Below are 27,250 nucleotides of genomic sequence, written 5' to 3' on the forward strand. Positions count from 1 at the left end.
AGCCGAACACTGTCACGTTTTTACAATTACGTGAAGGAAAAGGCGGCTAGTTTCTTCTTCTACGGAAACATTACTACCGGAAGCAACTTACTCTTTCTCTAAAAAAAATGCTATACTTCCAGTCCAAAGAATATCAAAATAAGAGCATGTTACAAGTACTCAAATGAAATCGTATGAGCTTAACTAGTGAAAATAAACATTTCACAACATCCTCGCGCCCGATGGAGAACTGTTCATCACATTACAACAGCACTAATATATCTCTAAAGGATATAGCAACTGAACAGGTCTTTTTAACAGACTGCCTGTAAAAGTACGAACAATACAGGACCGAATGTGTCCATCTCTACCAGGAAACAGTTCTGTGATCCTGGCCATCTTCCAAGTTTGTCTTGGCATGTGATCCTCTCCTAACAAGACCACATCTCCCACCTTCAGTGTAGTGGGTGTAGGGACATCACATCTGTGAGCTGATCTCAAGTCCATTAAATAGTCTTTGCGCCAGCTGTTCCAAAGTCTGGTTAGCAGTCTCTGCCGATACTGCCATCTTCTGCACATGTCCCTCCTGTTTAGACAGGCTGCTTGAGGTGGTGATATAACAGTCCTTGGCGGCAGGGAAGTGAGCCTTTCCCCAACCAACAGATGAGAGGGTGTAAGTGGCTGTGGCTCTGACGCGTCCTCAGGTGAGGGGCCTAGAATTCAACACAGCTTCCACCTCTGCAAGAATGGTTGTCAACTCCTCAAAACTCAATAAAGCCTTCCCTAAAACCTTCTTCAAGCATCCCTTTACTGACCTAACTAGTCTCTCCCAAAAACCACCCCACCAAGCAGCTCGCTCAACAATAAACTTCCAGGTGATCCCCTTGTCAGCAAAAAACTCTTGGAGCGCTGATGTTCTAAGTGACCCCCCCATAAGTCCTTCAAATCCTGGTCTGCTCTTTTAAAGGTTTTAGCATTGTCAGAATATATAACCTTACACAATCCACGCCTCGCAACAAACCTCTTCAATCCCAGGAGAAAGCTTTCAGTAGTCTGATCTGAAACCAGCTCTAAATGAACTGCTCTTGTAACTGCACAAGTGAAAAGTGCAACATACGCTTTCTTAGGTTGACTACCACCTCTGACATACAGCGGCCCAGCAAAATCTACTCCTGTCACTTCAAAGGGAGGAGACTCTGTGACCCTGTCTCTAGGTAAAGGAGTGGTGACCTGCTGGGCTGGTCTCACCTTCAGCTTTCCACAAATGTAACAGCGTGACACCACCCTCTTGACCAGCTGTCTCCCCTTTAAAACCCAGTATTTTTCTCTCACTTGCACCAGTGTATCTCTGACCCCTGAGTGCATCACCCTTTCATGACAGTCCTGAACCAACAACTCAGAATATCTGTGGTTTGTGGGTAGCACCCATGGATGTTGTTCCCTGAAACTAAACCCAGAGTGTTGCAATCTGCCTCCCAAACAAGCAAGATTGTTCTCATCTAAAAATGGCTGCAAGTCCCTGATTTTAGAATCCTTCTGGAGGGCTTGCCTACATCTCAACTGACAAATTTCTTGACTGAATGCATGCTCTTGAACCGTTTTAACCCAGTACACCTCTGCTGCAGTGAGCTCTTGGCTTGTTAACTCTCCCTGAATCTTCTGACTAGATCGAGCATTAGCTATGAATCTGTTCACCCATGAAGTGATTCTTAGCACAGTTTTCAACCTGCTGTACTTCACCAAGTCAAACAATGGCTCAGCTGATTCACTACCACTGAGCTGCACTACTACCTGAAACTCGGACCGAAGCTCAGAGTTCACTTCATCCACCAAGCTGTCCTCAACACAACTCTCTGCTTCATCCTTTGATGATGAAAAACTGGGTCCTCTCCACCACAGCTGACTCTGAATAAGACACTCGACACTCTGGCCTCTGGTAGGTAGATCAGCAGGATTATTTTTACCCTCACAGTGACACCACAGTTCTGGGTTCGTGAGACCTTGTATTTCAGTCACTCTGTTTGCCACAAATGGCTTCCACCTTTGTGCTGCTCCTCGAATCCAATGAAGGGTGATCATGGAGTCCGTCCACATATGGAGCTGGGCTCTTTCCAGTTTCAGTGGGCTGAGGAGATTGTTCCCCAGCCTGGCTCCAATCAGAGCTCCCGTGAGCTCCAAGCGTGGTAAAGTCAGTTTCTTTAAGGGGGCTACTCTCGACTTGGATGCCACAAAGCTTGTCACAACCTCTCCCTTATTGTTCTGTCTTTGTAAGTAGGCAACGGAACTGTATGCCTTTTCACTTGCGTCACAAAAGACATGAAGTTTCATTGCGTTTGAGTTTGGCTGGATCTCAATCTGGTACCATCTTGGAATAGCCACCAGGTAGAGCTGCAGCAGTTCTGCACACCACTGATTCCATTTACAGTCAGGTCTGGGGGTAGTTGTTCATCCCACTTGATCCCTCTTTCCCACAACTCTTGGAATAGACACTTTACTCGTACTGTAAATGGGGTGAGGAACCCAATCGGGTCAAAGATGCGAGCTGAGGTCTGGAGCACACTTCTCTTTGTGTTTTCCCTTTTCTTTAAAATGTCCAACAATCCACTTAGATCAAACACAAATGTATCCGTCTCTGCTCTCCACACTAATCCCAGCACTTTCAATACACTGCTGTTGGTGTCTGCATCAGTCATACATTTCAGCTCTCCTTCTGCCCATTTGGCCCTGAGCTCTGGTGAATTTGTTACCCATTTGCACAGGTTCATCCCGGCATGAGAAAGAATCTCCCGCGCAGTCGTGGTGATTGAAAGGGCTTCATCCACACTGCAGGAGCTTGAAATAAAATCATCCACGTAGAGTGACTCTCTTAGTGCCTCCACAGTTCTGGCCTGCTCAGTCTCATACTGCTTTAAATGTTCTCTTATTGTGGCAGCTAACAAGAACGGGCTGGGCGACACTCCGAATACCACTCTGGTCATTCTCAGGATGCGTAACTCCTCTTTACAGTCCTTAGTTGGAGGTCCATGCGTCCATAAGAATCTGACAGCATCCTTGTCTCTTTCTGCTAAGGCTACCTGCAAGAAGGCCTTCGCGATGTCTGCCGTGAAGGCTATCTGGTGAACTCTGAACGTGATCAGGACGTCTAGCAGATTTGGATTCAAGTTGGGACCTGTCAGCAAGCAGTCATTCAGGGAGGGAGAGCCTTCTTTGTGTGAGGATGCGTCAAAAACTACTCTCAATTTAGTTGTCACCTTATCTTCTTGAAGAACAGCATGGTGTGGCATGTAATACTTCACTGTTTCAGGTTGTTCTGCTGATGAAACATTCTCTAGCACGTCCTCACATATGCCTTGTTCTAGATAATCTTGTATGACATCATTGTATCTTGTGTACAAGTTTGCATCCATATTTAGTCTCCTCTTGAGGCCTTCAAAATGTCTCTTTGCAACTCCGTAGTTGTCTGGGAGATCAGGCCGTTCAGATCGCCATGGCAACTCAACTCTGTATCGGCCATCCTTGTATGCCAGAGTCTGTTCAAAGTGACTGAGCGCCTGTGCTTCTTCTGAGTTTTGGGCTCCTTCGTCTACAATGCCCAGCGACTCCATATTCCAAAAGGCATGTAGCTGCTTTGAAATCTGTGCGCCCTCACTTACGCTAATATGCATGCATGTGGCATCAGTCAAGCTGGACGCAGACACTGGTCCTTGCAGAGCCCATCCAAAGCTGCTTTCTATGGCTACTAGAGAATTGGTTATTTGCTGAATTTTGCCAGACACAATCTGCCAGTAATAGTCAGCTCCTATCAGCAGTGCTAGCTCGGGACCCTCAGTGCTTTCAAGTGGGAAATCTGCGAGCTGGAAGCCCCTGCTGGGCCTTCTGACCATGCCTTTACAGTCTGTAGCAGCACTGTGTTCTGTACATTTGCTTGGGGGTTCACTGTGATTGTCACGGATGACATAACTGCCTCTGTGCCACCATTCTCCGCCTTAGCTTCATTTTGATCACAAACTGACGGATGATGTCTACGGCTACATAAGGGACATGAGACACCTTTAACTCTGCAGAACTTGGCTATGTGTGTGGCCCAAGACACACATAACATCTTCCCATTTTTCTCAATTTTTCCCTGCGGTCAGCCACAGAACCTTCTGCACAATGTTCTGCCTTGTGGTTGTCATTATTGCAATATACACAGTTTTGCGGTGCATTACTTGGAGTATGCAGCGCAGCTGCTGATGGCACGCTCCATTTTCTTGCCTTACTTTCACTGAAAGGGATCGCCTTGTCACACAATTTGTTAGTTGGTAAAACTTCTCTTGCAGCGTTGTTTGGTCTGGCAAGCTGTTGTGCCCTCTCTCTGCTTTGAACTTCGGTTCGAATGAACTGAATGAGCTCAAGCACCTTCCATTCACCATTAGGCCTGTCGCGATAAGCAATAAGTCAATTAATTGAACGATAAGAAAATAAGAGCACGATAAGTTTGCCGGCCGCGATAATTTTTATTAGTCCTCCCTTTACCATAAACTGTGTATGACAATAGGTTTCACTATGGCGTATTTCGACCCAACGCTCTGGTTTGTTGCGGAGTGATCTCTCTGGTGTCATACTTGACTGCAGCATGTTGCAGCACGAGCCGGTAAGCCGCATTTGTTTTGCAGGGCTGCCAACACGCAATGGCCGTGAGACTTGCGCATTTAAGTGGCTTCTCACGCTCTCGCGCTAAACCTCCGATTCTCATGCTGAAATATGTAAATAAGTCGAATGGAGAAATAATAGATGCAAGCACCTCCTCTTTTATCATTTCGCTGCTCCCCACATGTAAGCAGAACACACACATCTAGCTTACGACGTCAGTACAAAGCCCCCACTTCCTGGTCTACCGTAATAACCCCTGTAATCCGCAGGCACATTACGCAAATAGAGTCAGCCTATATACTAGTGTTGTGCGATGTGTCTTTGTGTGTGCGATCCAGCAGCTCAGTGCGCGTGAGAGTGAGCGTGAGCGCAGAGGGAGGAGAAGAAGAGCTTATGAGGAACGAGAGTAGCAGAAGAAGAAAAGGTGTGAAGAGAAGAGACGGAGCGGTTAGGCAGAACAGTCAGGAAAAACAATAACGGTGCGTTATAATAAAGCCGTTTCTCAGCACAACCGCTGTTTCCTTTTTTTTATGGTGCTCCACGCCGTGAGCGGCGAGAGAAGAGAGTAATTGGGAGTTAACCCCGAAGCCAACTCCACTTCGGCCCTGGAGAGGACGGATCTCCCCCGTGTCCTCCGACTACTATCGGCGGATAAGAAGCGGGAATGGTTAACACTAGCGTATTTGACAAAATACACATTAAGAGCAATGCCGGCTAATCGAGAGGTTTGGGAGGATTCCCAGTGGGCTGCATTACTTTTGGGCCGGCGTCCCGGCTTATGTGAAAAAGGCGCTTTTATTTATTTAGTTTATTGATCTTTGAAAATGTGTACTTGCATTATTATTATTATATTAGTTGAGAATGGTCTCAAAATGACACATTAGCGCTTTGCGCAATATTATCGTTTATCGCGATAATTTCTGAGAAAATTTATCGTACAGCTAAATTGGTTATCGTGACAGGCCTATTCACCATTGGAATCGGACTTGCGGGTGTAGGCCAGTGCAATGTCTTCTGGTATGAGCTGCATCAATACTGGGCATAACAAGCACCCATAGGTGTCACTGTGCACTCCTAAGGATTTCAGGCTACGAATCTGGATTTCGCATTCATCATATAGGGCTCTGAGGGCTGCCACATCAGAGGATTTTCTTACAGGTGTCAGACTCAGTAATTTGGACATATGTGCACTGATCACAATGTCCTTTCCCAAAACAGCTCTTAAGTAGTTGTACTGCTGTGTCATTATCACTATCAGAAAATATGAGTCCTGCTACACTTTTTGCTGCTGCTCCAGTCAAATAAGACTTGAGGTAAGTGAGCTTCTCTCTTTTACACAGTGCATCATTACAGTGAATGGCCGTTTCATATTGAGACCAGAAATCATGCCACTGGCTTATTTCTCCACTGTATTTCTGTATCTCTAACTTAGGGAGTTTAACAGTACACTGGGCGTTTTGTGATCTGGCTGAACTCACATCACTTATCCGTGCACTCACTCGTTCTCGTTCCCTCTGAATGAGTCTATTGGAGCGGGCCTTCCAGGTGACGATGCGGTCCTGGTACTCCTGAGCACCCGCAATCTCTGCCTCGAATTCCTCGGTCGGCGTAGCGTCCTCAACGACTTTATCCAGGTCGAGCAGGGTCTCTTCTTTAGTCGCCAACACTGACAGCATTTCACGGAGTCTATCACAGTCGGGCGCATCTTTGCTCACCTCCTCTTCAAGACGAGTCAACAGCTTCGTTGTCGAGGTGCGGATTATAGCCCGCTTACGTTTCATCCGTTCAATTAGCTCAGCCATCCCGTTCTAGGTAGCACTTGTCTCCAACTTCGGCATTTCCAAGTCCACGGTTTTAAGGGACTCCCGGGTTTCGGCACCAAAATGTTTAATGTCGAAGGAGGTTCAATGATGACGATCAAGGGTAGCTCAAAAGGAACGTTTATTGAGCCGAACACTGTCACCTTTTTACAATTACGTGAAGGAAAAGGCGGCTAGTTTCTTCTTCTACGGAAACATTACTACCGGAAGCAACTTACTCTTTCTCTAAAAAAATGCTATACTTCAAAATAAGAGCATGTTACATGTACTCAAATGAAATCGTATGAGCTTAACTAGTGAAAATAAACATTTCACAACACATGCTTCTGTTCGCTGCTGTCACTACATCTTTACTTATTCTGTCTGCGCTGCAATCATTCTTCATCACAACCATCATCAAAACAGATCTGATCCCAACAGTTAGATGATGATGATCATGAATACTTTTCAGTTCATTTTAACACCCTGTTACTGGAATGTGTTTGATTCCTGTGAGTGATTTTGTGGTGCCTCTCTAGATGCTCCTCCTCCCACTAGGTGATGACCGCCTCCAGCCAATCCATGCCTGGGAGTGGCCTATAAAAGGACTGAGGATCTGCATGTCTGGGCCTTTTGGCCACTTGCCATTTGCACTGTGTGTCTGTTTAAGTTTAGGTTTTGGTTATGTCTGGTAGTAGGATTTATCTTTAGTTTTCCAGATTGGCCTTGTAGGGCTCTTTTGTCTCCTGTTTCTTCTTTAGTTAAGATAGTTAAGAAGTAGGTTTGTATTAATTTGTTTCTGAGGGGAGGTAAGTGGTTCTTTTCATTTTCAGGTAGCCTTTGTTCTCCCTGACACTATTGGTCCTTCTGTATGTTTAGCTGTTGCACAATATATTCACATTAAATGGCTTATGATTTTAAGACTGTTTCCTCGCTGGCATCTTCTGGAGTTGTGTTACTCCCTTCTTCCCCTAGAGCTGTTTTAGGGGCGTAACACTCCTGAATGTCATTATTCTGCAGTTACAGCACCAATAACTCCACTTTTCAAGCTATATCAACAATAACGTTCTAAAAGATGTAAATAATACTTGTCTTGTAGTTTTATTTAGAATGTTGCAGAAAGATGTTCATTATGTTTGTAGTCACATGAGAAGCTTGCAGAGCTGTTGCAACGACTTCCTCAAAGTTTTTAAATGTTTCTTATTTCACTTGATCAGATAATATTTTGACCACAGTTTTATGAAATCTGTCTCCAACCATACTATAGAAAGCATGAAACCTTCATGTTTCCATTTGCAGGGTGATAACTGACTTTTCTTTTCTCAAAGAATACCTCTCTGCAATCAGCTTGCAAGAAAATATCTTCCTTGTCCTTATTTATTTATTTATTTTTTACCCCGTCCTGTCCAGCATCCTAACATACAGAATGACGTTCTGTGTGCCACATTTTGCCAGACAAAGGAGACATGTTATATAAATGGCTGCCCTTGATGTTGATGATTAAAAAATTATTATTATCATTATTATTATTATTATTATTATTATAATCCTATTTTCTTTAGTCTTAATATGTCAGTGCCTAACCTGACAGAGAGATAGAGGAAGAGAGAAAAGAGAAAAGGACAGAATTGAAATGTGAAAATAAAAGTTGTCTAGGCTGCCTAAATCACATCAGTATTCATAAAAACAATATAAACTACCACAGTACTACATTATACATAAAGAAAATAGGATAATGATGATACAAAAAAGTACAACAGTCATCAAACATACCTGTAGAGAGACGTACAAACACAAACATCAGCAACATCTAGTTGGAAGTGGTTGAAGAGATGAGCACATTTGTGAGCATGAACGTGTGAAATTGAACATGCATGTGTGACCATGCAGCAAGGATGAAAAATATGCTTGCAAGGAGGCCGTGACCACGCTGCTCCCCGAGGCATCAGAGGGAGACAGGGAGGAGCCCGAGGCCCCAAAGGCCTGGCAGGTCCACAGAGCACAGAGTCCAGGACAGCCAAAGCAGAGGGAGCAGCGACCCCACTCTGCCCAGAGCAGAGGCGTCCCCAGACCGGGGTCCCCATGGCACGATGGGACAGGGGCACCGAACAGCCCAGAGCAAAGGTGAGCAGGCCCAGTGGGCACCTGGTGCTGCGGCATGGGCTGCGTGGAGGACAGGCACCCCACAGATCCAAGGGGCCACCCATCTCCTCCAGGCAGAGCCCCACCCAGGAACCCAACCACCCCAGGCAAATCCACCGCAGGCCACGCCAATGCAACACCAAGGCTAGGTACCCCAAGAACAAGGACAAGTCCTGCATATATAAACATGTATAAAGCTCCTGTTGGGAAACAGTTTGAGCTGCAATAAAGTCCCTGCAGAGCACCAACACCTCTCTGTGCTGTTTCATTTCCACAGGATGTAGAAGAAGCAGATTATGTCAGCAGGGTGGTCCACGGGTGTATCTGAACATTTTCCTGACCATAGCACTTAAATTGAAGCTAGTATCAAAATTATTTGTGAGTACTGACATTTTCAGACATTATCTTGAGCTGAAGCCTGTCCCAGATACGAATGAGAAGCAGAGTACACACCACACAGTCCATCACAGGAGTGTTTCCACTCTACAAGTGCAACAAAACACAAGGTGCTGTGGGAGGATGGGTGTGATGAGAAGAGTATCAGAGAGAAGTGCTAAAAACTTATCTGATAGTCATGTAAAAACCACTGACAATAACAAGTACTATAAGTAAATAGAGGAAGTTGCTCAGTTGGGCTCATATACAAGTGTTGCTGTTTTTTTTCTATCATGACAACTTTTTGTCTTTCATGTTTCTTTTTTTTTAAATATTTCAGAAACACACCTAATAAAACTAATAAAAACCAACTCAAACTAAAACACATCCTTTTTCAAATTGCATGTCTAAATATTCAGAGGATTAATGACAGTGAAGCATGAAGAATAAAACATTTAAAAAAATAATATATAAATAATAAAATAAAAAATAATAAATAAAAAAATAAATTAATAATTCACAATAATGAGCTGAAGATGCTGCAGTGATGCAACTTCCTCTTTAACGTGGGTGGAGCTTGAAGGATGAAGACAGACTAAAACCAGATATCTCTCAATTTTCACATGAGTGTTTTTTTTAAAAAGAGAAGTTGGTTATTTGTGCTGCTGCTCATCAACAGAGAATCTACTAGTTATCTGTTCCTAAAACTATACGGCTTCGACTTGGTAAGAAGAAAACATACAGATATTAATATTTTCTAATGAAACATTTAATGGGAATGTTTGTTCATTCTCTTTTTTCAGCTCCAACACAAGAGATGAAGGAGGAATGTGGGAGTTTCATGGCGGCCCTGTCTGCGAACGTGGTGACAGTCAACATGTTACTGAGTGTCTTCTTCCTTTCAGGTGAGATGTTTGTTCCTCACTTTCATTTATAGACAAAATTTCAGTTATTTCCACTTTAAAATACTGATATTGTTTAATTTTTCCACATGTAACATTATGTTCATCATTAATCTGATTTTACAGGTGTTTTTGCTGATTGTGATAATAGCAAAATGCATCTCTTCATCACTGCACCAAAGCAGATGGAAGCACTGAGTGGATCTTGTTTGCAAATCCCATGTAGCTTTAGTGTTAAAACAGGACACGAACTGAACAACCCAGGAAGTATCTACGGAGTGTGGATGAAAAACTGGGTGGATTTTGCTCGAACTCCATGCATTGTTATTTTCAACAGCAGCACGTCAGAAAACGTCTATCCAGTGGAAATTATTGGAAACTTGCAACAGAAAAACTGCACCACTTTGTTCTCTAGTTTAACCACAAGTCATACAGACAGATACTTCTTCAGGATTGAGAACAAACTGTTCAAGGCAACAGCTGACTGTGATCCTCTTAATATAACAGTTAAAGGTGAGAAAGTTTCTGTTCATCACTACATAATGTTATTAATGTAAAGAGAAATTAAAATAAGTTACAGATTTGGCTGCACCAACTCTCAGATATAAACTATAAAATTATTATAAACTGTTTGGTCAAATGTTTCAGAAAACAGTCGTATAAACTTGTTATACTTTTCAAATTTATTCTCATTTATTATCGTTCTCATTATCTCTCCAGTGAGGAGATTTAATCTTTCCAGGTTTTTTTTTTAGGTCTTTGGAAGCTGTTTTAGCATTTAGTCTAAACTTGCCTTTTTGTTTTAGAGTGTTTGTAGTGGTTTACTTCTGAGTTTCAAAACTTCTGAATTTACATCCATGAAACCACCATTTAGCTGTAGAATAAATAGTTCATCTTCCTGTATGAGAGGTTTTCAGAGTGGTCATCAATCCAGACATGATTTTAAAATAAATCACTGTCATCATCATCATGTGTTTTTGAGACTTTTTAGAAGCTAAAATTGTTGTTAAATAAAAAGAAAACAAACCTTAAAACTGTTCCTTCTTTGGTTGATTTAGTTTTGACATTAAGGAAATTAATAACGCAGAAAAACAAGAAGGTTGTTTGTGTCATATTTGATTATAACAGAGAAGCTGAAACTAAACTCTTCAATCACATCTTGATGATTTAATTTCTGTAAAAACAAACACTGATCTGTTTCTGTTTGTGTGTTTAATATGAAAACCCAGATTCTCCTCAGAGACCCAGAATAAAAATCTCAGGTGATGTGAAGGACCTGAAGGAGAAGGAGTCTGTCACTATAACCTGCTCAGCCTTCACTCCCTGTCCACACTCCCCTCCTGAACTCACCTGGAATCTCCAACAAGACTCTCACAGACAAACAGAGGAAAACACAGATGGAACCTTTACAACTAAAATCCAGCAGAACATCACTCTGTCACACACACATGATGGATACACCATCACATGTTCTGCCAGATATCCTGTGGATGGAGGAAACCGTGTGAAGACATCAGAGACAGAAGAGACTCTCAGTGTTTCATGTAAGTGATCCTGTCAGCACATCATGGTTCAGCTGCTTCTGATCAATAAAGTTCATGTGTGTCACATTTTCCTCAGATGCTCCTAAAGACACCTCAGCATCCATCAGTCCATCAGGTTTGGTGTCAGCAGGTAGCTGGGTGAAGCTGAGCTGCTCCAGCAGAGCCAAGCCTCCCGTCAGCAGCTTCACCTGGTTCAAGATCAGCACAGAGGGACCCGTTAATGTGTCTGAGGGACGGTTTACACAGTTAACATCACCAACATGGCAGATATAGAAAGTTACTTCTGTGTGGCTGCAAATATTCTCGGGATTCAGACGTCATCATGGTTTCATTTGAAAAATTTAATTTCTTTCTTTATTTCGAGCCACAGGAATTGTAAAACAATATGTTGTACATTGAAAATAAATATGTTGTACATAAAAAGAGAAAAGAAAAAGAAAAAAAAAACAATTATATTGTACAATATTATATATCTATAATACCTGCAATGTATAGAGAAAACAAAACAAAGGAAATACTCATAATCACATGTACATATATATGTATTAGTATAGCTTTAAAAGCAGTGGGAAAAAGATAAACTTATTTAATCCCACCCCCTATTACATCAACTCTATTTACAGGTGTCGGCATTCATGCAAAATCTTTCATGCGCTTGTGTGCATACAAATGATGAAAAACAGTAAACAATTACAAACAGTTACAACCATTTGTGAGGAAAGGAAGAAAAGGAAAATACATTATAATTAATCATCTTTAAGTGCATATTCTGTAATATTTTGCACTTATATGATTTTTTAAAAAGCTTAAGTGTGGTACAACCCTTTAATTGTTCTTCCAGCTTATTGCAAAGATCAACTTCAGAACAAGTGATGAACATTTTTTTAAGGTGGTTCGCATGCACTGTTTTTTTTAATTAATTTCTCCTCTCAAGTTATACTTCAAATCTTTATTATTAAATATTTTTTTCATATTTGAAGTATGAAATTGTACTTAGCTTTATATATTATTTGTAAAGTTTTGTATTTCACCAAATCTTTAGTACTTCAGATATAAGAAACTGTGGTTTCGTGGAATCCCTAAAGCCAGCATTGTGCGTTATTCGAAGAGCCTTATTTAGGAGAATTGCAAGTTTATTTAGTTTTGTCTTGTAAGTATTGCCCCAAACTTCAATACAATAGCAGATATGTTGCAGAACAAGAGTACAGTAGACAATATGTAGAGTTTTGTAATTCAATATAAATCTGGATCTACCCATTATCGCAATGCATTTAGCAATTTTACTTTTAATACTGGTAATTTGAGGATTCCAGCTTAGTTTGTGGTTAAGAATAACTCCAAGAAAATTGTATTTATATACACGTTCACCAATTTTAATTTTGGATTTCCATTTTAATCTGTACATCACTGCTTCGGTTACCAAATACCGTTATTTTTTTGTTTTAATTTAATGACAATTTATTATCATCAAACCATTTTTTAAATTTATTCATTTCTTTCATCATCTCAGCCAGTAACAGCTGTATATCCTTACCAGAACACAAAATTGCAAAAAGCACAATTTTAAGTTAATTGGAAGTATAACATAAATCATTTATAGAATAAAAACTGGTCCCAACACTGACCCCTGTGGGATGCGCAGGTAATATTTTTTAATGTTGATTTGTACTCGCTCATATGAACATACTGCTGTCTCATTGTTAAATAAGATGTCAACCATCTTAGAGGTCTTCCCCAAATACCCATCTTCTCTAGTTCTTTTAATAGAATATTGTGATCTATTCAATCTATTAAAGGCTTTTATTTAAATCTATAAAAAATGCTATTAAGATATCTTTGTTTTCTATACTATTACTTACCTCCTCAACCAGATCAATCAAAGTGAGAGTAGTAGACCTGTTAATACAGAAACCATATTGACTATTGTTTAATAAGCATTACCTACTGATATAACTGTTTAGGCGGTCCGTAAATAATTTTTTAATAATTTCTGAGAACTGAGGCAACAAGGAGATTGGTCTGTAATTTAGAAAAAAAATGTTTGTCACCATTTTCATAAACTAGAATGACTTTTGGGATTTTCATTCTGGTTGGAAAATCTGAAGGTAAAAGCAGAACTGAACTGATTCATGTCATGTTGTAGTTTTTCTATACCAAATATTTTTACATATCACTGCTGTCGGGTGCAAACCTCCTATCTCCAAAACTGTCAGTTTTCAAGAAATGAAAAAAACTGTATGGTTTTGTAATAACTGGACATAATGTCATCAAACTTGGTATTGTGTTCTACATCATATATCTTTGGTTAAATATTTGTAAAACTACAAACAAACATAAAAGGTGACCAATAGTACTGATTTATGAAGGAAAAAGAAAATCACACATTTTGGACATAGGAGGTTTTTGCCCAACAAAATTTGGGTTTTGTTATCATGTAAGTCATTAATTCAAAGTAGATTAAAATATCCAACTTGAACTGTTTAGTTAATTATTCTGAGGTGTGAGAACTCAGTCTTGTAAAAAAATCTGAAAACATTTCAGCTGAGTCAGTTTAACTTCTGATGTTTCATGTTACACATTTAATTCAGTTTATGAAGAATTTCTTTACTAGTTTAGTTTGTGGAAAAAGTACATTTCTGAAGAATTTTAAGATATCTCCCTCCACAGACTTTGATAAATATTCTGTGTCACTGTGTAAATGTTTACTGGTTTTCCTGGAACTCTGTTTAAAATAACATTTAATATCCGTGTTGTAATTTCTTTTGCAGACCCATCAAACAGCTCAGCGTTCATTAAATTTGGAGGAATTGCTGTGATCATCATACCCATCTGCCTGCTTGTCTGGTTTTGGTAAGTGTCTACATTTACTCATATTTCCTTCCTATTAGCAAAGTTTCAGCTTGACTGTTTCAGTGTCTAAAGAGAGAAACTGCTGAATGAGTCAGCGTTGAATACATGTCACCAGATGACATATTTATCCTGGTTTATTCTCACAAAATACCATGATAATGATAGGAGACATGACTTCATCACACAGTATGAGGGGATGAATCATTTTCCTGTAAGACCAAACCAAAGCTATTAATGTCTTTTAGTAAACAGTGTAAAATCATTTACAACAAGCTTTACTGATTATATGCAATGTCATTTGAACTTCTTGGTATTCAAAGTCAAACAGAATGGGCACAAAGTTGTTCAGAAAATATCCACAAACCAGAAACAGAATGAAGTTTTTTTTCTGATGAATTCTTATTCTTCATTGGCAGCAACCTGCCTTTTAACTCAAAACACTGAATATTTACTGTGACATGTCTCTAATGTCTTCCAGGAGGTTTAAGAAACGTCCAACTCAACAAGAGAATCAGGTGGGTGAACATTAACTTAAGGAGAGTTTTTAATAGTATTTGGTCTAAACAATGAGGTGACAGAGTTACTTCGACTTCGGTCTCCAGAGTATGAAGCTGTTCATAAAAACCCAAATTCTCAACAACACTTTTGACCTTTACATCTAAGATTTTAATAAAAGAAGAAGAATTCTTGGGGGTTTATTATCTAAAGAAGTCTTAACTTTACCTAGGAAAAGATATGTACAAGAACTTGTTAAAGTTCATTAGCCCACTGTTGTTTTCTGTAACTAACATGTTATAATGAGAGGGAATAATATATCTTCGTCCTCATAACACCTATCATGTTTTGTTAATGAAAAATTATTTATCAATCAATTATTTATCACTTGTGAGTTTTATTAAAAAAATTTAATGCATAAGGAGAGTCATAATACAGTCAAAGGACATCAGAATGAAAACTAACAGGAGGTGTGTTTATCATTTTATCTACAAAGTCTGGGGAAAGACAAACGTTACACACAGTTGGGGGAGGACGTCGGCTGTCCTGTGTATGAGAACACCACATATGGAAAACATACAGTTCTTACATGCTGTTCTTCTACATGCACTAGTACTAAAATAAGAAGAAGAAAAATTATATTAGTCCCTCAGTGGGGAAATTGCTTTGTTGCAGCAGTGCAGGAGCAGTAAGCAGAAGCACACAGGTGACATAAGAAAAAACACACACACAAATAATAAATAATAATATGTAGATTATATGGTCAGGCAGGGTGAGTATGTACAGTGTATAAACATGTACATAAACATGTATATAAATATATAAACACAGTTTACATGTGTTCATTGTAAAGCCTGACAGCAGCAGGGAGGAAAGACCTGCGGTATCTCTCCTTCACACAGCGAGGATGGATCAGTCTGTCACTGAAGCTGCTCTCCAGAGCAGACAGGGTGTCCTGCAGGGGGTGGGACTCATGGTCCAGCATGGATGTCAGTTTTACCAGGACCCTTTTGTCACCTACCTCCTGTCCAGAGAACAGCCCAAGACAGAGTTGGACCTCCTGATGACTTTGTCCAGCTTCTTCCTCCCCCTCTCTGTGATGCTGCTGCTCCAGCAGACCACATCGTACAGGATGGCTGATGCCACCACAAAGTCGTAGAAGGTCCTCAGGAGTTCCCCCTTCACGCCTCAGAAGATAGGTTCAAGATTCAAGGAATCTTTTTTATACCACGAGGGTAATTTGTTGTACAGCCAGCAGTAAAAACAATCAGTCACAAACACACAAATAACAGTAAATATTTAAAAGGACTATGATAAAAAGAATAAATTAATAAAAAAATTTAAACTACTTGTTCAACAGGGCAATGGCTGCAGGGACAAAAGAGTATTTGTGTCTGTTAGTCCTGCATTTTGGTAGGATGTACCTGCGCCCCGATGGAAGCAGCACAAATTCATGAGCCAATGGGTGGCTTTGATCTGCAAAGATTAAACGAGCTTCGTTTAGCACTCTGGTTTGATGCAGGGCTGAAAGTTCCTTCAGGGAGATCCCTGCAATTTTCCCACATAGTCTAACAATCCCCTGCAATCTATTCTTGTTTTTGAGAGAAAGGGATTCGTACCAGCAGATAAAAGAGAAGGTTAAAAGTCATTCAATAAAACAACAATAAAACATTTGCATAAAAGTACTGTCAACATTAAAAATACGAAGCTTCCAATAAAAATACATGTGCTGGTGAGTCTTCCTGCACACAGCGTCCACATGAAGAGCCTGCTCTGACCCTTCCTGTACAGTTTGTATGTGTTGTGAATCCAGTCTAGTTTATTGTTTAGGTGAACACCCAGGTACTTAAAAAATCCACCACTATCTCCTTGGTTCTCCCTGCATTGATCAAGAGGTGGTTTTGCAGACACCAGTCCACAAAGTTCTGCATCAGTCTTCTGTACTCCATGTCGTTGTCCTCAGTGATCAGTCCGACAATCACAGAGTCATCTGAGAACTTCTGCAGAACACAGCTGTCCGTGTTGTGTCTGAAGTCTGTAGCTTCTGAGTTCCCTGGCATGAGATGTCTTTGGCACTGGTACCACACAGGAGGCCTTCCAGAGCTGTGGTACCACCTTCAGCTTGAGGTTCAGGTTGAAGACATGCTCCATAACTCCACATCTGGGCAGGACTTGAGGAACCACGAGCTGATGCCTTCTGGTCCAGCAGCATATTTTTGCCTTAATTCTCTTCACTTACTTTTTGTAAAGGAGAGGGGAGAGCAGGGGGGCTCTGTGTTGGGGAGGTGGCTGGGTCCAAGGAGGTGTGGAGTGCTTTGATGGCAAAATGAACCAGAGGTGTGAAGCTCTGTGGGGGGTAGTCCAGGTGTCAAAGTGTTTCAATGCAGCTGCATGGGGGAAGGAATGGGTCCTTGATCAAACCTGTTGAAATGCAGGTTCAGATCATTGACCCAGTTCAGGTCCCCCTCAGCCTGTGAGTGCAGCATTTTGAAGCCTGAGATAGTTTTCAGGCTTCTCCACATCCCACTGATGTTCTGCTGCTGCAGCTGTTCCTCCATCTTCCTCTTGTAGCTGGTCTTCCCCTCTCTGATCTTTGATCTCAGCTCCTTCTGTACAGTCCTCAGCTCCTCCTTGTTCCCTGGTCAGAAAGCTTTCTTCTCCTCCATCAGGAGGGCTTTAATATCAGGGATAATCCACGGCCTCCTTGGAAGAAACAGTGTTTTCATGACAGAAGTTAATGTAATCGGTAATGGAGTTAGTGTCCTCCTCATGTGGGTTGCTGAGCTCCATCCACACAGTGATGTTGAAGCAGTCCCTAAGAGCCTCCTCGTTCTCAGCTGTCCACCTCCTCACTGTACGTGGGACCACGGTCTGCCTGTGTACAACAGGTTTGTACACAGACTGGAGATGTATAATATGGTTATCAGCTCTCCCTAGATGAGGGAGAAGGGATGCACAATATGCCTCCTTGGTGTTGGCATAAAATAAGTCCAGTATTTTATTGTCTCTGGTGGCACAGGTGATGTACTGTGTGTATGTTGGCAGATCAGATGATGGAGAGACATGATTGAAGTCACCAGAGAAGAGGAAGAGAGCCTGTGGGTGCTGTGTCTGCAGCCTGCTGGTGACCGTGAGCAGGGTGTCTGAGGCTATGTCTGCATTAGCAGAAGGGGGAACGTACACCTCTTTCACAATAACATGTGTGAACTCCCATGGCAGAAATATGGCCTCATGCAGCCTTTTTCTGGAACTTTCTGGACTGTGAATAAGAATAATAACCTCTTCTAATCTAAAGAAACTAAGTTTCCACCTCAGTTTCCTAAAATGACCCAATCAGTTATTGATTGTCACGTGAGATTAATAGTTAATGTATTTCTCTCATTAGTAACGTTGACATGACAACTGTGGATGTTGGGTTAAAAATATACTTGTCTTAAATTGTGAGTAGATGAGATTATCATGTCTGTTTCAGTTTTTTGTTTTTTTTGTTTCCCCGACTGTGTGTGTGTGCTTCCTCATATTAATACTACTACTATCTGGACTAATTACACTGGAAGTGAGATCACATGGTTGATTGTAGTAAATGATGGAAAGTTTCTAAGACACGACAGGCTTGCTTTAACAGTCTTATACCATCTACAAAACCAATGCTGTCATTTTTCTCTGTCATATCAAAATGAACCAAATACTAACCGCCATGTTTAATATCTTGTTTACATCCTACAAATTCAGTAACTTCATCTGGTACAAATTCTCTAATCTGGCCCGCTAGTGGAATCTTCCGGTAACTAAATGCTTCAACAGAGCTTTTGCGTACACAAGCGAGAGATAAAGCTTCATGTATGTATTTGGCCTTAATTGACAGCTTTGGAAAAGCAGCTGTAGCTCATGATTAAGCGTTAGCTTTAGCATACTTAGTTTTGCATAGATTTTAGGACGGCCAGCACACAAATGTTGCTTCAAATGTGTTTGCACCAGTGACATTTGCTCCACAGTTTACAAAGCATTTACGTTTTACTTTACAAAAATGTGAAATGACTCCATGTGTGAGCGTTTGTCTTTCTCCCAGGTGTTCACATTTTTTATTTCATGGGATTACATCAGAACTAGCCGAACTGTCTTTCCAGGTTAGGTCAAATGTTTTGTCTTCTCTTTCATGCAACTATATTAGCTCAGTTTGGATCTCGCCTCTGACAAATAGTTTCACCTTGATTTTATTTACAAAAGCATTTACATATTTCATCATAGTTTTTGTCCTCATGCATGATTGTTCTACTAGTCTTAACCACTAGCTGAAGGACACTTTCCAGAACTTAGTGTCCAAAGTAACAAGGTAGTGCTACATTAGAGTTTTAAGATGATATTAACTTCAGACATCTAAATATATGAATCTTCCTCTTTTAACACTGTGTCTTCTCACTACATTTGATGTTCAACCCTTTTTTTCAGAATCAAACAGGTGAAGAGCTTACTCTTCAAATTCCAGCCAATAAACCAGAGGAAAAAGTCCATTATGAAGATATAAACTTTTTGACTCGGAGACCTGAAGCTTCCTCCGTCTCAGTGCAGGACAGCAGACAGCAGCAGGAGACGGTGTACGCACAGGTCAAAGTGTCCAAACAAGAAAACAGCTCAACACGAATGACGAACGGACCAGAGGATCTCTACGCTCAAGTAAAGAAAAAGTGACTCTTGGTGTGTGATTAAATATCGCACCTTTACTTTTTTATGTTAGTTAATGTTTTTACTCCTTTCAGTTCAACAGAAGCTGCAAAGTTTCTCACACAGCGGTTCAAGTAGTTTTGTCACTTTGGATTTTATTATTGTCCAGTTTGGGTTTAAGTAGTCAAACATCCTTTATTTAGAAAAGCTAATAATACTACAGTGTAAAAGTACTTGATTAAATGACAGGTTTTTTTATCAAATATTGGCAGTATGTGCTGATAAAAAGCTGAATTATCTGTAACCCCATAGATTCCAGAGGACAGAATCCACAGGATTTCCATTTCAGTCCATCTGAAAGTAAATCTGAAATATCTCGATTAACTTTCTGTTTTAGTATTTTATGTGTATTTTTATGTGTATATATTCATATCTGTTTTTTGCTTTTCTAAACACAGCATGAGAAGATGTGCTCTATAAACATTTCTCAGGTTTATGTTTTATTCTTGTCTCTTGGTTTTTGGATTTTCATGCTGTCTTTCAGGTCGCTTTACTTCCTGTATTTCAACCTAGTTGATTTTAGTTTATTCCTACTATTTCTGCTTTATGCCTCATTCGCCTCACACCTGGGGCCTGTCCTAGAAAGGATCTCTCAGTCTAAAGAAAAACTCTGGGTTAAATTACTCTGAGCTGGGTTTTTGGTTCCAGAACAGCTGCTGTAAATTAGTTGTAAGTATCATCCCATCCCATAGTTAGGAACCACATTAAAAAGCCATCATCAGTGAAGCACCAATACCAACTCCAATACAAAGATCTTAGATCCAAAGTTTCTTGTCAACTAGTCCAGACCAGAGTCCAGACTAAACATGGAGACGCAGCATTTAGCTGTTATGCTGCAAACAAGTGGAACAAACTGCCAGTGGAGATTAAACTTTCACCAAATGTAGATACTTTTATATCCAGGTTAAAAACATTTCTTTTCTCATGTGTTTATGCATTAAATCTGCACGGTAACTTTTTAATTTATCTTGCTTTTAATCATTTTAATGTAATTTATGATTTTATTGTGATTCTTATATGTTGCTGCCTTTTACTATTTCTTAATATCTGTACTGCTTTTGTTTTATGTAAAGCACTTTGAATTATTCATTACATGAAATGTGCTATACAAATAAACTGCGTGTGTACCTGTATATGTCATGGCCCACGCTCCCTCACATCTCATACTTCCGGATGACCTTATTTGGAACACCGCTTGACACCGCTATCAGGACAGCGCAGCTGGAGGACATCAGGCTCATCACTCATCCCACATATAAACCCCAGATGGACATGCAGTCTTCGCTGGATTATACTACTCTCTGTGGTAACCAGTCGAGCCCAAGTCTAGTCTCTATCGTGGTGAAACCAAAAGCTTACCTGTGTTTGTTCTCTCTCCCTCAAGCTTCCGATCTGGATCTCGCCTGCCGTACCGAGAACCCTGTCTGCCCGCTCCAGCCCGTCCTCCAAGCAAACTCACCATAACCATCTGTATAGCTGACAATAAAGTGTTCTTTGACTTTTCAACGCGCTCCCTTCTCCTTGGATCCTCACACACCAGCCGTGACAGAATAATCCAGCCACAACATGGATCCAATGGAGCAAGCCAAATCAGCCGCCAGGAAACCTGAATCAGGAAGCGACCTACATCACGCCGTGTCATCACAGGGAAACCTGCTAGGTCAACACTCTCAGGTACTCCGATCCCTTGGAGAGGGCCAACTCGCCCTGCAAAAACAGTTAGATGATATCACAAGGTCATTGTCAGCCCTGTTTAACCAACCTTCTCAGCTCTCCGCTCCTACAGCCGCACAGCCTGTCTCCACGCCGCCTCCGCCCACTCCAGCACGTGAGGTGCACATTCCGGATCCCAGACCCTTCACCGGAGAATTAGGAAAATGCCGGGGATTTCTTCTCCAGTGTGCCCTGATTTTCGAGCAGAAACCACTCACCTATTCCTCCGACCGAGCTAAGGTATCCTATATCATAGGATTACTCACGTCCAGAGCGCTAACATGGGCGGAAGCTTTTCTGGAAACCACACCCCTCCACACTCTGTCCCACCAAACCTTCACGTCAGAGCTAGTAAAAGTTTTTGATGGACCAGTTCGGGGCCGCGAGGCGGCTAAACGTCTCATGTCCCTACGACAGGGGACCCACAGCGTGGCAGAGTTTTCTGTGGAGTTTCGGACTCTGGCCGCCGATTCTGGGTGGAATACAGCTGCATTAATGGATCATTTTTTGCATTGTTTAACAGGATCCCTGAAGGACGAGTTAGCAACTCGGGACCTCCCGGAGACTTTGGACGCCCTGATAGACCTGGCCATCCGTCTGGACAATCGCCTCCGGGAGAGGTACCGAGAACGCCGCAGTCCCATGTCGGCTCCACCACCTGTGGAGACCCTGGTTGCTCCGCCCGAACCACCTCAGGATTTCTCCTCCGCTTCAGCCGTCGAACCGATGCAGGTGGGACGAACACATCTAACCCCGACAGAGTGGCAGAGACGGCTACAAGCAGGTGAATGCCTGTATTGTGGCGTTGTGGGACATTTCCGAGCCACCTGTCCTGTTCGGCCAAAATACCAGGCCCGTCAGTTCAGGTCGGGATTCTGACGGGCCAGACCCAGACCAAGACCCAGATCCCGGCAACTATATCCTACTCTGATCAGACCCTCACAGTCCAGGCATTAATCGACTCAGGTGCAGAAGATAGTTTTTTGGATGTCCGTCTGGCAGAGGACGCCCAGATTCCCCTGATACCGTTGACCCAACCCATGACAGCCAAAGCCTTGGATGGCCAAACCCTCGCTCAGGTAACACACACCACCGCACCTGTAAAATTGAAACTCTCCAGCAATCACTCGGAACTAATCGAATTTAAGCTGATTTCAGCACCTGACTCCCCGCTGGTTCTCGGTCATCCCTGGCTATCACTCCACAACCCACACATTAACTGGACCTCCAGGACCATTACAGGCTGGAGCGAGGAGTGCCACCGATCCTGCCTACGGTCAGCCAGACCCCCCACAGAAGCAGACAACAGCGGAACAGAAGCTCCAGACTTTTCAGCAGTTCCTAGTGAATATCATGACCTGACCGAGGTATTCAGTAAGCTTAAAGCCTCCTCTCTGCCTCCCCACAGACCATACGACTGTGCCATTGACCTCCTGCCAGGGTCCTCACTTCCTAACAGCAGACTGTATAATATCTCCAGACCTGAAAGGGAAACGATGGAGAAATACATTCAGGAATCCCTTGATGCAGGTATAATCAGACATTCTTCCTCTCCTTTGGCCGCAGGATTTTTCTTCGTCACGAAGAAGGATAAATCTCTGCGGCCCTGCATTGATTACCGGGGTCTGAACAAAATCACCATTCGTAATTATGCCGCCCATTGAAGCATGCGAGGACTCCGGTTCTTTAAATACAGATGGTTTTCTTTATTGGCTTCTGATTAGCACTGCTAGCATCAGACCGTCACCACCGTAGAACTAAAAACATGAAATAAACAACGAGTTTACAAACATACAGAGTGTAGAACAACAAATGAAGGTTACAAAATAATTGTACGAACCACTTTGCCCGCTCGTAGCTCCGAATGGGAGGGGATTGGTTAAACTTAGTCTTGCTTGACAATATAGTTAACATGTCCGCTAGCCCTTGGTCTCTCTGAGCTTACAGAATAGCATCCTGGTTAAAGGTAAGTAAACAGGAAGTCACCATGAGCTAATGTTAGCACAGTAATGAGATAAAGTGTGACATCTAGTGGACAAAAGCTGTCACAGCATTTACAGTAATAAATACCCACTTCCCCTGATCGACTCTGCGTTCGATGCCTTATTAGACTCCACGGTTTTCACTAAACTTGACCTCCGCAATGCTTATTATCTGGTCCGCATTAAGGAGGGAGACGAGTGGAAGACCGTATTCAAGACCCCGCTAGGCCACTTCGAGTACCTGGTCATGCCCTTTGGCCTCACAAACACCCCTGCAGTATTCCAAGCCCTCGTCAACGACGTACTCCGAGATTTTCTTAACCGGTTTGTGTTTGTCTACCTCGACGACATTTTGATATACTCAAAAACCCTGTCGGAACACAAGAACCACGTCCGCTTGGTGCTTCAGAGGCTCCTCGAGAATAAGTTGTACGTTAAGGCAGAAAAATGTCATTTTCACTCGGACACTGTCAGCTTTCTGGGCTATGTTTTCGCGAGCGGTTCTGGACTGGCCCACACCAGATTCCGTGAAACAACTGCAGCGCTTTCTGGGCTTCGCGAACTTTTACCGCCGGTTCATTAAAAACTACAGTTTGGTGGCAGCCCCGCTCACACGGTTGACGTCCCCCAAAACGCCCTTTCTCTGGTCAGAGAGCGCGGACTCCGCTTTTCGGGAGTTGAAGGCGCGTTTCGCCTCGGCTCCAGTGCTCACTCAGCCTGACCCATCCCGGCAGTTCGTGGTTGAGGTGGATGCCTCCGATACTGGGGTGGGGGCAGTCCTGTCCCAGCGGTCAGAACAGTCGGGCGAATTACACCCCTGCACCTTCTTCTCCCGGCGCCTTTCCCCAGCAGAACATAATTACGACGTGGGCGAACGCGAGCTGCTGGCCGTAAAATTGGCGTTGGAGGAATGGCGTCATTGGCTGGAGGGAGCAGCTCACCCATTCATCGTGTGGACAGATCACCGCAACTTGGAGTACATCCAGTCGGCCAAACGGCTGAACTCCCGGCAGGCCAGGTGGGCATTATTCTTTGGATGCTTTAACTTTTCTCTAACCTACAGACCAGGCACCAAGAACATAAAACCAGATGCACTGTCACGGCAGTTCAGCTCCGAGGGCCCGTCCACAGATTCTGACACCATCCTGCCTGCGTCCTGTGTGGTGGCCGCCGTCACCTGGGAAGTTGAGCAAAATGTCCGGGAGGCCCAACGAACTCATCCAGATCCAGGTACTGGCCCACCAAAACGACTGTTTGTTCCTGACAATGTCCGCTCTCAGGTGCTTCAGTGGGGACATTCATCCCGGGTGGCCTGTCACTCCGGCCGAGCGCGCACTGCTACTCTCATCAGGCAGCGCTTCTGGTGGTCCACCTTGGAAAGAGACGTCCGGGAATTCGTGGCCGCCTGTCCGGTTTGTGCTCGAGGGAAGACCTCCCATCAGGCTCCCGCGGGGCTCCTGCGTCCGCTCCCCATCCCTGGGAGGCCCTGGTCACACATAGCACTGGACTTCGTTACCGGTCTCCCGCCATCACGAGGTAACACTACCATCCTGACAATAATCGACAGGTTCTCCAAAGCCGCTCATTTTGTGGCATTGCCCAAACTGCCCTCGGCTTTGGAGACCGCTAAGATCATGTCCAACCAGGTCTTCCGTCTTCATGGCATTCCTGCGGACATCGTCTCGGACCGGGGACCTCAGTTCGTGTCTAGGGTCTGGAAGGCGTTCTGTACGGAGCTGGGGGCCTCCGTCAGTCTGAGTTCAGGTTTCCATCCTCAGACCAACGGCCAAGCAGAACGCCTGAACCAGGAATTGGAATCCGCCCTACGCTGCGTGGCTGCTGACAACCCCTCAGCCTGGAGCAGCCACCTGTGTTGGGTGGAATACGCTCATAATTCTCACGTCTCCTCAGCCACGGGTCTCTCCCCCTTCGAGGCGTCCCTGGGCTACCAGCCTCCGCTCTTCCCGGAACAGGAAGCGGAGCTCGCTGTCCCCTCTGTCCAGCGGCATCTGGGCCGGTGTCGCCGGCTGTGGAGGACGACTAAGGCGGCCCTGGTTCGGGCTGCTGACAAGAACTGCCGGGGTGCTGACAGGCGCCGGGTTCCCGCGCCTCCGTACCGTCCGGGGCAGACGGTCTGGCTGTCCTCAAGGAACATTCCCCTGCGGACGGAGTCCCGCAAGCTGACCCCCCGATACCTTGGCCCCTTTGAGGTCCTGGAAGTGCGGAATCCTGCTGTGGTCAAGCTGCGGCTACCCCGGTCCATGCGCGTTCACCCCGTCTTCCACGTCTCTCAGCTGAAGCCTGTCTCCTCCAGTCCTTTGGTCCCTCCTTCCAGGCCCCCTCCGCCCGCCCGGGTCGTGGACGGTGATCCGGCCTTTTCTGTTCGCCGGCTCCTGGATGTCCGCCGCCGGGGTCGTGGCCTGCAGTACCTGGTGGACTGGGAGGGGTATGGGCCGGAGGAACGTTCCTGGGTTCCCCGTTCCTTCATCCTGGACGCCGGCCTCGTCCGGGATTTTCGCCGCCGCCGGGCTGGTGGGTCGCCTGGGGGCTCCCCTTGAGGGGGGGGCACTGTCATGGCCCACGCTCCCTCACATCTCATACTTCCGGATGACCTTATTTGGAACACCGTTTGACACCGCTATCAGGACAGCGCAGCTGGAGGACATCAGGCTCATCACTCATCCCACATATAAACCCCAGATGGACATGCAGTCTTCGCTGGATTATACTACTCTCTGTGGTAACCAGTCGAGCCCAAGTCTAGTCTCTATCGTGGTGAAACCAAAAGCTTACCTGTGTTTGTTCTCTCTCCCTCAAGCTTCCGATCTGGATCTCGCCTGCCGTACCGAGAACCCTGTCTGCCCACTCCAGCCCGTCCTCCAAGCAAACTCACCATAACCATCTGTATAGCTGACAATAAAGTGTTCTTTGACTTTTCAACGCGCTCCCTTCTCCTTGGATCCTCACACACCAGCCGTGACAGTATAAATAAAGGTTATAAACAAAAACTTGTGAGTAAATCGAGCTTTTCCATCTTATAAGTGGGTATCGTATCCAATGTGAATGCATTCATGATCTCTTTCCACTGGTCCCCTTTCACATTATACATGATACCCCATGAAAATGATCCCCCGATGTTGGTTGTCTCTTAGTAGGACTTTGTGGGTTGCTGCTGTCTTGTACATCTCATACAGAGCAGCATTTCCCCCATTTGGCAGCATGCTTCTGTTTGAGGTGTTGAAATTGGTTGTTTTTCCACCTTTGGTAGAAACGGCCTTTAAACTAATTCAGCAACAGGATAGTACTTGATCCGAGCCTGAGGTTGTAAAAACAAACCAGCTTCACACAGAAATGCTGTGCTTGCAGAACAGCAGTATGAATCCGTTAATGCTGAATGTTTGAACTGAAATGCTTCGAGGGAGCTGAACATACTTCAAGATGCTGAAGATGCTGAAATTTGCTTGTTGAAGCATTAGCAGAAGATAAAAGCTGAAATCAAAAGTGCCATTAGCTGCCATAATGTGCCATTAGGTAATTATTACCTCTGTAAAAGTAGAATTTTGCTAGAGATGAAGCTTAATTTGAGCTATATTTTTACATCTGTAAATAAATACAGTTTGTAGGATTAATTTTTCTCTAATAGCCACAAAGGGTGTGAATAGATACCAAACTAGTTTCCTTTCTTTTCTTCCCATCCTGGTATGTCACGGCTACCTAGGTTTCTTCCTAATTACATGACACTTTAAGTACTTATGTTGCTGTTTACAAAAATATTAATAGGAGTTATAAATGAATGTATCAGCATGTAAACATCAGCTAAAATTCTACAGTTTAATCATGAACTTAATAAACACATAAAGGTATTTAAATAGAATTTAAGACCAGTTTAAAAGTGAAAAACTGTAAAAGTGAACTTTTGTAACTTTCTCAAAGTAAAAGGTGTGAAATGTGAACATGCTAGATGTAGTGACCAGTTGGGAAATGTCTATGCTTCCAGAAATGTCCTTGTTCAAAGAATTGTGGAAGGGAGTCTGGCTACTGGCCTGAATGCAGAACACAGAAGGAGGTTGTCATTTAATATTTAGCCACATCCTACAGCATAGAAACACATG

The 27,250-nt window shown here is 43.2% G+C and overlaps 3 protein-coding genes across 4 annotated transcripts in view; all 3 read left to right on the top strand.

Annotated features, from left to right (window-relative positions):
- LOC121628609 (sialoadhesin-like) overlaps nt 1-20,334 on the top strand; it is a 50,255-nt gene extending 29,921 nt beyond the window's left edge. The window contains exons 5-7 of the mRNA XM_041967734.1: nt 14,145-14,226; nt 14,705-14,741; nt 19,171-20,334. Coding sequence (XP_041823668.1) covers nt 14,145-14,226; nt 14,705-14,741; nt 19,171-19,410 — 359 coding nt within the window. The 3' untranslated portion in view covers nt 19,411-20,334. The remainder of the gene's footprint in view (nt 1-14,144; nt 14,227-14,704; nt 14,742-19,170) is intronic.
- Nucleotides 1-27,250, top strand: part of LOC121628601 — a 285,114-nt gene that overhangs the window by 143,961 nt on the left and 113,903 nt on the right. The window lies entirely within an intron of this gene.
- Nucleotides 9,455-11,765, top strand: LOC121628620 (sialic acid-binding Ig-like lectin 7). The gene is made up of 5 exons (XM_041967748.1): nt 9,455-9,655; nt 9,734-9,835; nt 9,959-10,345; nt 11,062-11,376; nt 11,453-11,765. Exons 2-5 carry the CDS (start codon nt 9,748-9,750, stop codon nt 11,647-11,649), a joined length of 987 nt encoding a protein of 328 aa, XP_041823682.1. The 5' UTR covers nt 9,455-9,655; nt 9,734-9,747; the 3' UTR covers nt 11,650-11,765.

Source organism: Melanotaenia boesemani, chromosome 18, assembly GCF_017639745.1.
Source record: "Melanotaenia boesemani isolate fMelBoe1 chromosome 18, fMelBoe1.pri, whole genome shotgun sequence".
NCBI lineage: Eukaryota > Metazoa > Chordata > Actinopteri > Atheriniformes > Melanotaeniidae > Melanotaenia > Melanotaenia boesemani.

Coding starts and splice junctions, on each gene's coding strand:
- LOC121628620 (XM_041967748.1), top strand. CDS start 9,748: ATGAAGGAGGAATGTGGGAGTTTCATGGCGGCCCTGTCTGCGAACGTG. Junction 9,836..9,958: donor GAGTGTCTTCTTCCTTTCAG/GTGAGATGTTTG, acceptor CTGATTTTACAG/GTGTTTTTGCTGATTGTGAT. Junction 10,346..11,061: donor TCTTAATATAACAGTTAAAG/GTGAGAAAGTTT, acceptor ATGAAAACCCAG/ATTCTCCTCAGAGACCCAGA.